Below are 14841 nucleotides of genomic sequence, written 5' to 3'. Positions count from 1 at the left end.
CAGAACGTGAAGTGCAGTCTCACTGTGTCACAGCCCCCAATTCAGCCCTGCAGGAGCAAGAACCCCCTGGCGCAGGAGCACGAGCTGATGGCAGGAGCACAGCACTCAGCCCTGCATGAGCTCGGGACCCTCTTACAGGTCCCTCAACACTGTAGAGGACCTAACCTCAACCTGAGTTTACAGGACAGACCACATCCAAGCCAGAGCAGCTTAATGACTTCAGGGCTTGATGTGAGCCTTGCCCAGCAGGAAAACCCATGTTAGGCAATGTTGGTGGATTTCGCCCTCCCAGCCTGCTCTCTGAGGATACTTGCTTCACCACTGGCACCTTTTCCCTGGTCTGCCCCTGCCCCGCCCTGCTCCCCAAGCTTTCCTTTTACTTACAGCCGCAGCTGAATATAGTTGACCCTCACCCACTCCTGCTTCAACCCTCAACCACCGTAGGTGATATTTTGGTCTCCTTTATTTTTTCTTTTTGCTACTGGGAATTTGACCCAGCATCACTCTAACTTCAGCCCTGTTTTACTTTTTTATTTTGAAATAGGGTCTCCCTAAGTTGCTGAAAGTCTCACTAAGTTGCTGAGGCTGGCCTCAAACCTGTGATCCTCCTGTCTCAGCCTCCCAAGTACTGGGATTACAGGTATAAACCACCACATCCAGTTATCTACTCTTTAACATGAACTCACTGTTTAAAATAACATATTTACTTGTATGATTTAGGTAGAAAGTTATAGTGCATGTGATTTAAGCAGGAAATCGACTGGTGGCACAGTCTATCCTTTCTTCCAGTTGTGGCCTTTCTGTGTACCCTGCAGGGTTTTCTTAATTTTTTTTTTTTTTTGGTACTGTGGATGGAACCCAGGGGGCATTCTACCTTCAAGCTACATCCCCAGCCCTATTTTTTATTCTTTATTTTAAAACAGGGTCTCACTGAGTTGCAAAGGGGCTCACTAAGTAGCTGAGGCTGTCTGTGAACCACGATCCTCTGGTATCTGCCTCCCAAATGCTGGGATCACAAGCATGTGCCACCACGCCCGGCTGGGTTTTCTGAATTTTAACAGAACAAGCTTATAGGAATTTTGACAGTTTGCCATACATGGATGGAGTCTCACAATATTTCACAGGATAGACCTTCATAGTAACCCTATGAGGAACATGAGATATTGTCCTAATTGAAGCCATCTCAAGGAAGCCTGAGCCCTAGAAGCAGGAGCAGGGTGGGGGGATGGAGCTGCCTTGGGGTGGAAGCATTGCCCCAGCTGGGTCCTACTGCTTGGTGGGTAATATGCAGGCCCTGTCTGGTGTCCAGTGGCAAGGGGACACTCAGGATTGACCCCATTATCCCCACAGGCATGGGCACCAGGAACTCTAGTTTGGGGGTCAGTCACTAGGGGAAGAGCTGCCTAAAGCCAGAATGGGGGAGCAGGGAGCAGCCTGAGAGTTCCAGACCTGACGTCCATGAGAGCCACCCCTGAGCCAGTTCAGGCCCCAGGAAAGAGAGCTGGTACTCAGGCCCAAGGCAAGGGAACAAGGCTAAGGATCCACAAGAAAACTGGATTGTTAAGAGGAAAGGCAAATATTCTGCTCATCCATGACTGTGGAACAATCACTCCAAAACTCATTGGCTGAAAATGGGGATCATCATTGACCAGAATCATGAATTTGCATGTGGGGTAGGGCCGGCAGGGTGGTTTATCACCACAGTTTGTGGCACCAGCTGGGCTAACAGGACCGGAGCCGGAGGACTCACTTTCAAGACAGCTCACCGACACAGAGGCAAACTGATGCTGGGTGATGCCTGGGACCTGTGGGGCCACGGTTCTTTCCCACCTGGGCCTCTCCAGGCTCTCTGGGCCTCCTGACAGCATGGTGGCTGGTTCCAAAAGCAAGTGACCCAGGAGGATTAGGCTGACCCTGTGTTGCTTTCCATGACTTAGCCTTGGAAGTCACATTGTATCACTTGTGCATTGTTACAAGCCCAGATGTAAGGGGAACACACACATACTCACACTCACACATGCACACACACACACTGTGGTAGCCATCTTCAGATAATAAAATCTGCCACACAGGTAAGAGATTAATCATACATGAAATTCACTTTTTTCAATAAATATTTTAAAAATTTTTATTGGTGCATTGTAATTGTACATGATAGTGAGATCCCAGTGACACTACCATTTATGCACATGTCATTGTTTGGTCTGCCTCCTTCCCCACACATCCCTTTCCTTTCATCCTTGATTAAGAAGGGGCATCATGAAGAAATAACTGGAAATATGGACAAAGTCTAATGACAAAGGGCCTCAGAAGCCATGCTAAGAAGTCTAAATTTCATGCTGAGATTGATAGATGTCATCAATTTTTTTGTACTGGGGATTGTACAGGAACATTCCACCTCCAAGCTACAGCCTCAGCCCTTTTATTTTATTTTATTTTAGAAACTAACATCCTAAGTTGCTGAGGATGTCCTTGAAGCTGTGATCCTTTTATCTCAGCCTCTGAAATACTGAGGTTACAGGGGTGTGCAACCACACCCATCACCATTAGAGAAATTTATATAGTGTTATCACAATCCTGTCTGTGCTCTAAATTGGTAAAAGACACCAACATCATGAAGTGGGAAAAAGAAAAGAAACTAGTGTGTATTTACCAGGCACTAGACTTGCACATTGGAGAGCAGAGTAGAACAGAGGCCCTACAACTGCATCATTTCTCCATGTTCACTCATGGTGCCTGCAGAGTGGGCTTGGGCCATGGTCCCTCCCACCCGTCTGAGCATCACTGACTGGAGTGAGAATCACCTGACCCAGGATGTGCCCTAATGTCTTCTCTTATTCCCTCTCTTCCTTTTCTCTTTTTACCCTCATTTTTTCTCTCCTTTCCTCTTCTTTTCCTTCTCCCCACCCCCTCATCCCCTTCCTCCCTTTCTCAAGAATTTGGAAAGGGGTAGAGATGCCTGTGGCACTATCAAAAGAAATAGAAACAGGTAGAGAAGTTCTTCAGAGAGAAAAACAAAGAAGCTAGAGGGAGCAGGAGGCCACTCTGCCACCTGTAGGGAGAAAGTGGCTGCCTCCTTCTCAGTGACTGTCTAGATTCTGGTCCCACTCCTCTTAAGGACAGTGATATTCCCTGTTCTACCTCTGAGTAATAATAAATTTATTCTTCAATTTCCTCTGTTAGTCTGAATTCTGTGACTTGTACCTGAAGCACCTCGAATAAGACACTAATTCTTTGCAGGCCCCAGGCTCCTCCCAGATGTAGTAGCTATCAGCTCAGCAGGGCCACGAGTACCAACAGGCTTTACAGATGTAGGGCTGAGGCTGCTGCACCGTTGCCTGCCCTGGTCACAGTCGCTCTAGCAAAGTGGGGCAAACAGATACCAAGGGCTAGAGGTTGAGACTCCAGGAGGATCTTAGAACTCGTCTCTTCCTGACATCCAAAAGGAAATCTCAACCACTGGTAGTGCCTGGGAACCTGAGTTCAGAGAGAGGAAAGGCCTGGGGTGGAAGAGGAGTGTGGTGGAAACAGCCAAAGCATGTGATCTGCGGCCAGCGACCTGCACTGGAGAACCCCGCTCTGGCATGGCTGCAGGATTGACACAGAACCTCTCTGAGCCTCAGACCATCACTGTACGATGGAGCTGTTGTTGATCATGCCCAGTTCACAGAGGTGTTTGAGATTAAGTTAAACGGCACAATGCTTGACACATGATACGCTCAGTCAATTATTCTCGTTATTATTGCTTTTGCTATTATAGAGGGGCTAAGGACAGGAAGGTTTGTGACTAATAATGTGGGTCTTAGTATCAAAGACTGAAATTCCACAGGCTTTGTAGCAGCAGCACGACCTTGGTCAAATTGCTTAACCTTTCTGACCCTGTCTCCTCATCTGCAAATGATGATCCTGCCCACTTTAAGGGATGGCCATGCCCACTGTACATTAATATATTGCTTTGTACATACAAGATACTCTATTAGTGGAAACTTTTTTTTAACAGATGCATCTGGCTCTATTTCCAGGCACAGGGGGCTAGTGATGAAGGAATGCTGGAGGAGAAGGGGGGTCACCTCCTTTTCTTTTGGTTGCAATTGCGATCTGTAAAACCTATGGAGCTTTCAGTATGGCCCGAACACTAACCCAACAGAAAGAGTACACTTCATCTCAACTCCATAAGGTTGCAGTGCCATGCTTATATGCAGCTGTCTTTTGCTTTCTGAGAATTCTTCTTATGAAAGCAAAATCCTGGAAACACCATCAGATAATGCAAAACATTTTGGCAGCAGGAATTCTTCCATTTGTCTTAGGGTAAGGATCCAGCCTTTTTGCATACCTTAGCTCGTTTCCTCTTCCCCAAATCCTGGGAGCAAGGTGTTTTCTTTTAATGCCTGAATGCCTGCTTTTTTTTTTTTTTTTTTTTTTTTTTGGTGGTACTGGGGTTCCTGGAAGCCCTTCTACCTCTGGGCCACACTCCCAGACCTATTTTTTATTTTTGGAAACAGGGTCTCTTAAGCCAGCTTGGCTGGCTTCGAACCTGCGCCATCCTCCTGTCTCCGCCTCCCAAACACGGGGATTACAAGCGTGAGCCACCACGCCCGGCTTAATGCCTGCTTTTAATGCCCTCCTCCCCATGACTGGAAAACTAACTCCTAAAGATGAAGCAGCTTGCACTTGATCAAACTGTTACGAGGTGTAAGAGGCAGGATTTAACCCAGATAGCTGACTCCGAAGCCTATGCTCTTTCCAAGACCGCTGTGGATGGTGAACCACAAAGGCTAACATGGTCTCATACTGTGCCTCCTCTTCTCTCCAACTGCTCCCAAGAACTCGCCTGATACATCTGAGCATTCCCCAGAGTGCCTTGCCCAGGTCTGAGCATATCATAGAGCCTTGATAATATTTTTCACCTGAAAACTAAAGCATCTTTGGGAGACTTAAGCCAAGTGCTTTCTGAAAGACAGTAGTCCTTTATCTGCAAGGGATACACTTCAAGACCCCCAGCCCAGTGAATGCCCCAGACCGTAGATAGCACCAAACCCTGCATATACTGTGCTTTGTTGTATACACACCTACTTAGAGTAAACTAATTCATAAATAAGGCACAGTAAGAGAATAATAATAATAATAGCGTAGAGCAATTATAATAATACACTATCACTACTCTTATGCTTTGGGGTCACTGCTAAGTGAAATAAAGAGTACTTGGAGAAAATACTGCAATATCTCGACAGTTTATCTGATAACTGAGACATCTTCTAAATGACTTATGGGTGAGTAGTATACACCATACAGTGAGAATCTTCTGGACAAAGAAATTATTCACATCCCAGGTGGGTCAGAGCAGGGGAGCTCGCGATTTCATCATGATCCTCAGAACGCCACACAATTTAAAACGTATGAATTGTTTATTCCTGGAATTTTCTATGTAATGTTTTCAGACTTCTGTTGGCTGGGGATCACTGAAACTGAAACCAGGGTTAAGGGGAGACTACATAACACTAATCGCACGCAACTCTACACACTATCAAAATCACAGCCCTGGGGACAATAGCCTCAATTATCGAGCATTTACTGTGAAGCAGATGTTTCATAAGCTTTATCTCTAATCCCCAAAGAACTGTATTCAATCCCACAGCCAACTGTTGAATGCTTACTATGCAGTGGGCTCTTACAAATGAGCAAAATAAACCCTCCAGAATAGGTACCTTACTATAGTGGTGGGTCTGGGTCAAGAACCTATGCCTACCAGATGCCAAAGCCACACCCTCTGCTCCGTTTGCCCGCTCTCTCCACATGTGAGCACGTACTGACCACGCAACTATGTTCGAATGGCTTAAACAAAGGTGGTCATTGCAAGTGGACCAGATATATCTGTCACAAGACGGAATGCCAGGGTGCTACCAGAAGGCACCTATTCGAGGGTGACTTTGATGAGGCCCCTAACAACTAATGCAACAACTTCATGCAGAGGTATCCCTCTGCTGTCCCGTCTCTTGCTTCTACCTACTTCTTTAAAGTGTTCTTAGAACACTGTGCACAAATCAATTAGCACTCATTCTATAGAAACAGTCTCTGGATTTTAGCCTTGATTCAGAGGCAACAAACTATTGAATTTCTATGTCAAGAACAATGTTGGCTTTTACCAGGTACCCTTTAAAAATGCAGAACTTAGTGGAAAGCCCCGCGTGGCTGTCTCCAGTGGCCAGGTGGTAATGGACTCTTGCCCAGGTGCAACCCAAATCAGGAGAGGGCCGGGAGCAGTCACCAGCCTGGGCGAGGGGTATCACTGATGAGTGGGACTGACTATCTAGTAATTAATGCTAATAAAAATGGAAACTGCCGGAGAGAGAAGTGCCAAGCCAGGAATCCCTACTCCCAGATAGAGTTTCTCACAGGTAATGGAAAGGAGAAAAAAAAAGTCACTCTTACAGGAAATCTGATCTACTCGGTGCCTACAGAGGATTTTTGTAAAGTAACTAAGGAAATGCAACTAAAGACAGCAGCTCCAGAAAAATGAGAATAACTCTACTTAGAAACCTTCCCTGTGGCCCATGGGAACCTGAGTAATGCTATAGTTAGACCTGGAATTTTTAAGAGCAGCAAGTTCAGCTTGTAGGCTCTGGGGCCCTGAGCATCCAGTACCTCTGGTGGAAGAAAGGCGGCCAGGGCCATGACACTTCTCTGTAAGCAAAGAGAGGGCTAGGGGACTGGGAGCTAACCGCCAGAGGAAAGAGGGGGAAGACGGCCGTCCTCCTACTGCCCTGGTCAGTCCGCGGTTGTTGCTGTCAATTAAACATTGGTCATTCAGGCACCCATTCTAACATTTCCCAGGAGCTCAGACTCCTGAGGGAGCGGGGATGCTACCGAGCAGAGGCGGTGTCCTTTCCCCAAGAATCTCCATCAGGCCCCTCTGGCGACTTTATTGTAACTCCACGCCTGCGGGTGTCGTCGGTAACATTCCTGATGACCCCCCCCACCCCGCTTTCTCTGCCAGAGCATAGCTGGGGGGAGGAGGTCAGACTGGGGGGAGAAGCGGGCAGCCGGCCCTGGCTCTCCCAGCGCCCAGCTCCCTTGAGGCCTGGGGGAAACCGACCCACCAGACCCCGGGGCCGGCGCCCGGGGGCTGCCGCGTGGGAGCGCGCTGGGCGGGCGGCCTCCACCGGAGCCCCGCGCCGAGTCCCGGCCGCCCAGCCTCCAGCTGCCGGCGCCCCACGCCGCGGCCCGCACCTGGCGACCTGGCCCGGCCTCCTCGGGCGCCGCCCGCGGAATTCGTGCGAGCAGAGTGTGAACCAACGCCGGCCTGGGCGACCACCGCCCGGCCCCTGCCCGGCCCAGACCGCCGCTGCGCGGCCCGGCTCCAGCCCGCGGCGCCGGGCAGGTGGAGGCCCGGGCAGGTGGCCCCAGCCCGCCCGCGCCCGGCCTCCCGCCTCCGGCGAACCCGCAGCCCCGCGGCCCAGGGCTGGGCGAGAGTGCGGCGGGGCCGACGCCCAGGGACCGCCGCGGGGCTGCAGCCCAGACCGAGACCCGACCCGGACCCGGATCCGGATCCGGACCGGCACCGCGGTGCCGGGCAGGAGGCCGCCCGGCCGGCTCGAGTAATAAAGATTCTCTTTCTTTTTTTTTTTCTTTCTCTCTCTCCCTCTCTCTCTCTCTCTCTCTCTCTCTCTCACACACACACACACACACACACACACACACACACACACACACACACACCTTCTTTGATTTGGCACCAAGAACCGGCTCCCTCCTCTTCCCTCACCCACAAACTCACAAACAAGGGCTCAGGTTTACCCGGGACAGGACGAATGCCTTCCCCTCCGCGGGGCCTTGGAAACTACTGGCAAGTCCTCCTTCTCCCTAGGTCACCCCATTTCTTCTGAGCAGACCCCAACCCAAAGCGAGGGAAGCCTTGGAGACCAGTGCGGCCAGTTTCTCCCTTTGGCCCAAAGTCCCCGTGGTGGGCGCCTCTGCCAGCCCTCAGTCACTGGTGGTCTTTGGGCTCCGGCCTGCTAGCTTCTGGCCCAGCTCCAGACACAGAGGCCTTAGACTGTCCCTGACCAAAAGGCAAAGGCATTCTGTGGGCATGAGATCACTGGCGCACCCACCCACCCCTCCTGCTGCCTTCCAGAAAGTCAATCCTCCCGGGAGACGTCCAGTGCCCAGCAGGGAGGTGAAAGCAAGCATTTCAAAAAACTTAAATTTCCACAGGTTTGTAGACGTTTTCTCCTCCCTGGCAATGGAGCTGCTCCTGTTGGTGACTGAAGAACATACGGGGCTAGTGTAAGCCTACTGAGGGTAGGAAGAGGCTAGGGGCTCTGGGGGTCCCAGGGGGCACACCTGGTGACCATCAGCCTCTCAAGCGGCTTCCCTAAGTGACAGAACTGGTAGCTGAGTTGTCTTAGGGCCAGGCTGGCATCTATCAAATCCTCACCAATATGCTTACCGAGTGTCCCCTAAAGTGGCACAGAAGGTCAGGGAGGAGGCCAGGCAGGGAGGGATTGGGTGTGAAGAGACCCGATCTTAGCCCCCAACCCTTTTAGGGCAGGCACCCAGTGGCCAGTGCACCCGTGAGGTTCTGGCCCAGACCTGCTAGAACTGGTTTCTTATACAGGGGAGGGGATGAATGGTGGCCCAAGGACACAACACCCATACACTGAGTAATGGTGCTACAGGCTTTCTATGCTTGATCTATAATGACTTTCCATATACTACACACTGCATTACCTAAGCCGCCGGCAGGTCCCTCATCTGCTCCATCTCTACCTTTGAGTGTTGGCTGTGGACTTCTGGCAGGGGTGGTTGCTGGACTTAAGGTCTGGCGTCCACAAAGGGGCCTACACTGGAAAGAACAGAGAGTCCAAAGTTCCAGGGGGGAAAAAGGCACAGAAAACTGTCCTCTGCAAACAGGAGCAGGCTCTAGTCCTGGAGGAAGTTCAATCCTGAAGCTCCGAGTGGCAAGAAGGGACACATTGCTGGTGAGGCCGAAGCTGAGGCTACAAAGAGCAATTACTTTTTCAAGGTTAGTATTTTTCAAGTTACTTCCCCACCCCCAGGAACCAGCAGGGATTTGAGATCACCGAGGCCTTTCTAATAGAGTGAAAGAATGGAGCAGAACAGACCGGGAACTTGCCCAAAGACTCATACCAGGAAGTAACTGCCTGGTCCCACACGCCCACCCACACCCAGCCCAAGCACTCTTCTCCAGCCCCAGCCTGATCTTGCCTGAGATATAAAATGACCGTGGCCAGAGCTGGGACCAGCCCACCAGAGGAATCCTTTTAACTGTGTGGCTGAGAAGAAGCCTTGGAAAGAGTGTGTCGCTCTTTGCTGGCCTTCTGCAAGGTGGTCTCTGGATCTCATCAGAGTCTGGAGTACATTTTCCCCAAGGTCTCCCATGGTCCTCATGGACTCAGGGGCAAACCCTGTGTGACAAAGGACTCTGGATAGCGCATCCTGGAGGGTCAGAGCCCCTCCGACCCACAGGAAGATTTCAAAGATGCCCCTGCATTTCTTTATGGGAAACTGTTCTGTCACGGGCTTGTAACCTACTTTGATAGCTCTGTGACTTCAGCACAGGGTGCAAGTCCGCAAGAGGTAAAGTCTTCAGGGGAGTCCTGGTTCCACTCTCTCAAGCCGGCAGATGACTTCCAGCATGGGAGGGCAGAGGGGATTTTTTAAAATTCCTGATGAACACTTAAAAGAATAAATATGTACCTTACCCACAGACATCAAGCAAAGCCAAAGGTGGAGCCCAGGGCTCCAGACTCCTGAGCACACACTCCGAGCTCCCGGCCCGCAGCAGCTGAGAGGGGAGCGGGAAACGGAAGTGAAGGGCGAGCGGGGACGAGCTAAGCCCGGGGCTTTTCAAATAGCGGCAGCAGCAGGAGCACCTCTCCCCGCACAGCCCGGTCCTCCTCTCCTCCACGCACGCCCGCCCTCCTCCCACGGAGCCGCGCCGGGACCCCTTCCAAGCCCTCATTCCGGAGCTCAGGGCCCGGCCCCCAGGCCGAGGCCGGGCGGGCAGGGAGACCCGCTCCCCGCTCCCCGCCCGGGTCGCTGCAGCGCCGCGGCCCTTAGAGCCCCGCCCGGGCCGGGTCCGCGCGGTGCCCGGGCTCCGCGTCCCGCTCCGGCCGAGTCAGCTTCCGACCGGCCTCGCGCCGCCGCCCCGAGCCTCTCCCGCCGGGGGGCTGAGTCTGAGTCCCCGCCCGGCCCGGAGCGGAGCGCGCCGAGCGGGGGCCGGGAGGAGGAAGGCGGGACCCTCGGGAGCCACTCTCGCGCCGGCGGCCTCCGCGCCCCTCCCCACTCCCCCTTCCCTCGGGGACCGCTCGGGGCTGGAGTTTCTAGCCTGGGGGTGGGGCGCGCTCAGCAGGAAAAGCCCCGGCTCTGGAAGGCGCCGGCGCACGTCCACGTTCTCCATCCTAAGTCCAGCTCCTGCCGGTGTCTGCGGCGAACCGGAGCCCGCGGAGGGTGCGCGGCCCAGGTGCAGCGGGGCGGCGAGCGGGCCCCGCCGCAGACCCAAACCGCGACCCGGAGCCCCTTCCCGCCGCCGCCTCCCCTTCCGCCGGGCACCCTAAAGGCTCCGGCCCGCCCCCCCCCCGCGCCCCCACTGCGCCCCCTCGCCCCCCCCCGCCTCCTCCCGCGCTCTTTGGGCGTCCGCCCCGTCAATCACCGCCGCGCCCGCCCGGCCTCCCTCCTCCGCCGCCGGCCGGGCAGCGCCGCGGGCCCCGGCTCGGGCCGCCCTCCGCCGAGCGCGGAGCCGGCGATCTGTCAGCGGCGCGGGCCGGGGGGAGCCCGGGGCCCGCCGGGGCTCGGGTTACCGGTGATTGACAGCGTCTCCATGGCGAATAATTTGACTCGACGATTGTCTGGCGCGGGCAGGCCCCGGGTCAGATAACCGGACCAATCAGGGCGCGGGCCGCCGAGCCTCATGCCCGCTTAGAATAATATTATTAAAAAAGCTGGGAGCGAGCTAGACGGGCGGGCGAGCGGGCGGCGCGGCGGAGCATGCGGAGCGGCCCCCGGGCGGCCCCCGGGCTGGCACGCGGGCGCGGCGCGCGGGCGGCGGGGGCGCGGGGCCGGGGCCGCGGCGAGCGGGGCCCGGGGGGAGCCCGCGCCGGCCCGGACGGCGGGGCGGCGCCCATGCGGGCCCGCGCGGCGCGGTGAGCGCGGCCGGCACCATGTCCATGCTGCCCACCTTCGGCTTCACGCAGGAGCAGGTGGCGTGCGTGTGCGAGGTGCTGCAGCAGGGCGGCAACATCGAGCGGCTGGGCCGCTTCCTCTGGTCGCTGCCCGCCTGCGAGCACCTCCACAAGAACGAGAGCGTGCTCAAGGCCAAGGCGGTGGTGGCCTTCCACCGCGGCAACTTCCGCGAGCTCTACAAGATCCTGGAGGGCCACCAGTTCTCGCCGCACAACCACGCCAAGCTGCAGCAGCTGTGGCTCAAGGCGCACTACATCGAGGCGGAGAAGCTGCGCGGCCGGCCGCTGGGCGCCGTGGGCAAGTACCGCGTGCGCCGCAAGTTCCCGCTGCCCCGCTCCATCTGGGACGGCGAGGAGACCAGCTACTGCTTCAAGGAGAAGAGCCGCAGCGTGCTGCGGGAATGGTACGCGCACAACCCCTACCCGTCCCCCCGGGAGAAGCGCGAGCTGGCCGAGGCCACGGGCCTCACCACGACGCAGGTCAGCAACTGGTTCAAGAACCGGCGGCAGCGAGACCGCGCGGCGGAGGCCAAGGAAAGGTACGAGTGAGTAGCGCGCCGGCGCCCGGGGCTGGCGGGAGGGGCCCCACCTGCACCCTCCAGGCCCGGCTACCTCCGGCCGCAGCCTTCCCAGAGTATCGGATGGCGCTCCGGGCGTTCGGGAGACCTAGCGGGCTTGGATTTGTCTAAAGCGGGCCTGGCGGTGCGGGAAGTTGCCAACTAATTCCGCGGTCGTTCGTGGACAAAATGGAGAAGCAGCGGGCGCCCTGCGAAGGCAGGACTGTAGGCCTGAGTCCCGGCCAGGTGGGCACCGTAGACAGGCTGGTCCTTCAGCAGAAGGCCGAGAGCTGTGCCTAGGCCCCGTGGAAGTGGGGTGCGGATGCTGCGGGTCGTTGCTGGCTTACCCAACTCCAGGCCAAGTAGCGTAAGGATCCGGACTTCCCTAGTGCGACCTGGAGGGAGAGGGACCTGGGCAGGAATTTTCCTTGTCTGGATATGGGAGCTGAGAGCCAGGCTTTATGCCACATGGAAAGGACTGAGATGAAAGACTCCAGAAGGAAGCGACGGCTTTGAGAGAGAAAGGAAACCAAAGGAAACGGGCGCCCTTTTCTGCCATGCTGGACCAGCAGCCCCGGGCCTGCACCCCTCTCCTTAAGTCCTACTTTTTGGGTGGGTATGCCAGTGGGTTTGGGGTGAGCTAACAGGCCCAGAAAGTCTGGAAATTATATGTTCTGAGGGAAACCAGAACTTCTTGAAGGGCTGACCAGCAGGCCCTGAGACTGCCAGCTCTGTAGCCGCGCAGAACACCAAATCTGGAAAAAGGAATGGCAGAGAAAGTAATTGTGGGAAAAGAATCCAGCCTGAGTGTAACAGCAAAACAGCATCTGGGATTGGCGTATGGGTGTTTGGCCCAGAGTTTTAAAAATGAAGCTAGAGTTAGTTAGGTGTGCTGAGCAGCGGTGCTGGAGGGGATTCTGTCCATTAGACCTTGAGGTTGGGGTATACACGGCAGGATCTCAATAAGGTCTCAGCTGCCAGCCTTATGGAGCCCTTCCCAAGAAACCAGGAAGAAAAGCCCCCAGAAAGCTCCCAAAAGGATACTACCCAGGGTTTTAAATGTCCATATCTGGTCAGAAGTGTCCACAAAGACAGGGCAGAAGGAGAGTTTTCTGTGCCAAGTCCCCTTCCACCCAAACTGGCAGGCATCCAAACTCCTGAAGAACTCCAAGCAGGCCCCAGGTGAGAGCTTCAGATTCCATCCCTGAGTCTACTTTATGATGGCAAAGTCTAGGTCAAGACTAACACACCCTTCCTTCTCTCATCTCCCACCACTACCCTCCACGCTCCAGCTTCCAGTCCCTTGGCTGAAGTTTCCACTGTACTACCAAGCAAAGGGAGCCCTTCATCTTTAGAGATCCATCGGTAGGCCCAGCAAGAACAGCGCACGCATGCAGTCCCAGTACTTGGGAGGCTGAGACAGGAGGATTACAGGTTTGAGGACAGTCTCAGCAAGTAGTGAGACTCATCAACCTAGAGAGACCCTGTTTTCAAAACAAAAAATTTAAAAATGAGGCTGGAGATGTAACTCAAAGGTAGACCGCCCCTGGGTTCAATCCCCAATACTGGGGGGGGGGGGGTCTTAATGCCTGCCCAGTTTGGAGTTAGAAAGAAAGGACCACAAGAGCCTGGTGGGATCTTGTCTCCAGCCAGGTTTTCTTTCTCAGGCTGAGAAGAGCCAACGAAAAAAGAAAGGCCAGACTCAAGTGGTTCCCTCAGCCTGAGATCTAGGGTCCTTCATTCTCCTGAAACCACTTCTACCCAGCAAACCTGGCTTTAGGAGCCTGGGGTGATCTGAAAACCCATTCTCTTCCTCCCTGCTCACCCGCCAACCCCAAGATGCTCAGTATCCCAGCCTCCACTCCTGGAAAGAAATGGAGGGGGATGAAATAAAAAGCTAGAGAGATGGGGTAGGAGTGATAGGGGAGAGAGGGACCACGGGGTGTCCTGAGAACTGACAGAACGGAGGCTAGGTGGAGGAGGGAGTAGAAACCCCAAACACCCACAAGCACCGCTCAGCTGCCGCCTCCCCAGAAGGGTGGCGACTCTGGCTCCAGCGGAGGGGGCGCTGAGCAGCCGCCATTGCCCAGCTGACCTGCTGTTTTGCTCCTGCACTTGCAGGGAGAACAGCGAGAACTCCAATTCCAACAGCCACAACCCACTGAGTTCCTCACTCAACGGCAGCGGCAAGTCGGTGCTAGGCAGTTCGGAGGACGAGAAGACACCCTCCGGAACCCCGGACCACTCGTCGTCCAGCCCCGCGCTCCTGCTCAGCCCTCCGCCACCATCCGGGCTGCCCTCCCTACACAGCCTGGGCCACCCTCCCGGCCCCAGTGCAGTGCCAGTGCCGGTGCCCAGCGGCGCCGACCCTCTGCAGCACCACCACGGCCTGCAGGACTCCATCCTCAACCCCATGTCGGCCAACCTCGTGGACCTGGGCTCCTAGAGCTCTGCTCGCCCGCACGCCGGCCTGGCCTTCCGGGCTTGGCGCCGGGGACCCAAAAGAGGTGGTGCCCAGAGGGTGCCCAGCGCCCACAGCCTCTAGGCACTGGAGCACCCACTCACCAGGCCCAGAACCGGCGGCCCGGGTAACGCCACCAGTGTCGGCTTGGGTCCTTATTTGAGACTGATTTTCAACTGGTTGCTTTGGAGTTCCTTCGGAGGCAGGCCGGGACCAGGTCTTGAACCAGGGAAGGAAATAAATTATACACCATTTTCATTCTCTCTCTACCTTCCCCTTCTTCTTTCCCCTTCTCTTGCTTGTCCCTCTTTCTTCCTCTTCTCTGCTTTCTTTTTTCTCCTCTCCATGGCTTGGTTTCCTTTTGTTTTTCTAGATTCCTGGTCCTTCTCTCTCCTCTGCGCCTCCCTGCCTCCTATCTTCTGCCGTCTCTCTCGTGCTTTCTTCTGGCCTGTGGCTTTGTACCCTCAGTCTTTCTCCTCCTCGCTCCCTTTGAACCTCTCTTTCTGGGAGTGGGGAGGCGGGAAGAGGTCCGCTGGGCCTTAGAACCCAGACCTTTGCTAAAGTCTCTTCGCGGTGGCCCCAGGCCGCGGGCCGGGAGAGCGGCAGCCGTCTGCTTGTGGCC

At 55.0% G+C, this 14841-nt stretch overlaps 1 protein-coding gene across 2 annotated transcripts; it reads left to right on the top strand.

Annotated features, from left to right (window-relative positions):
• Nucleotides 1–11180: 11180 nt before the first annotated feature.
• Nucleotides 11181–14204, top strand: SIX2 (SIX homeobox 2; the record flags this gene model as incomplete). Of its 2 annotated transcripts, none has more annotated exons than XM_080711069.1 (2): nt 11181–11740; nt 13880–14204. In XM_080711069.1, 2 exons carry the CDS (start codon nt 11181–11183, stop codon nt 14202–14204), a joined length of 885 nt encoding a protein of 294 aa, XP_080567195.1. The 2 variants fall into 2 exon arrangements, with proteins under 2 accessions (XP_080567195.1, XP_080567194.1); XM_080711068.1 differs by having other exon boundaries at nt 11181–11746.
• Nucleotides 14205–14841: the final 637 nt, after the last annotated feature.

Source organism: Muscardinus avellanarius (genome assembly GCF_963383645.1).
Source record: "Muscardinus avellanarius genome assembly, chromosome: 15".
NCBI lineage: Eukaryota > Metazoa > Chordata > Mammalia > Rodentia > Gliridae > Muscardinus > Muscardinus avellanarius.
The sequence above is the reverse complement of the archived record's forward strand: the minus strand, read 5'-3'. Positions and strand labels throughout refer to the sequence as shown.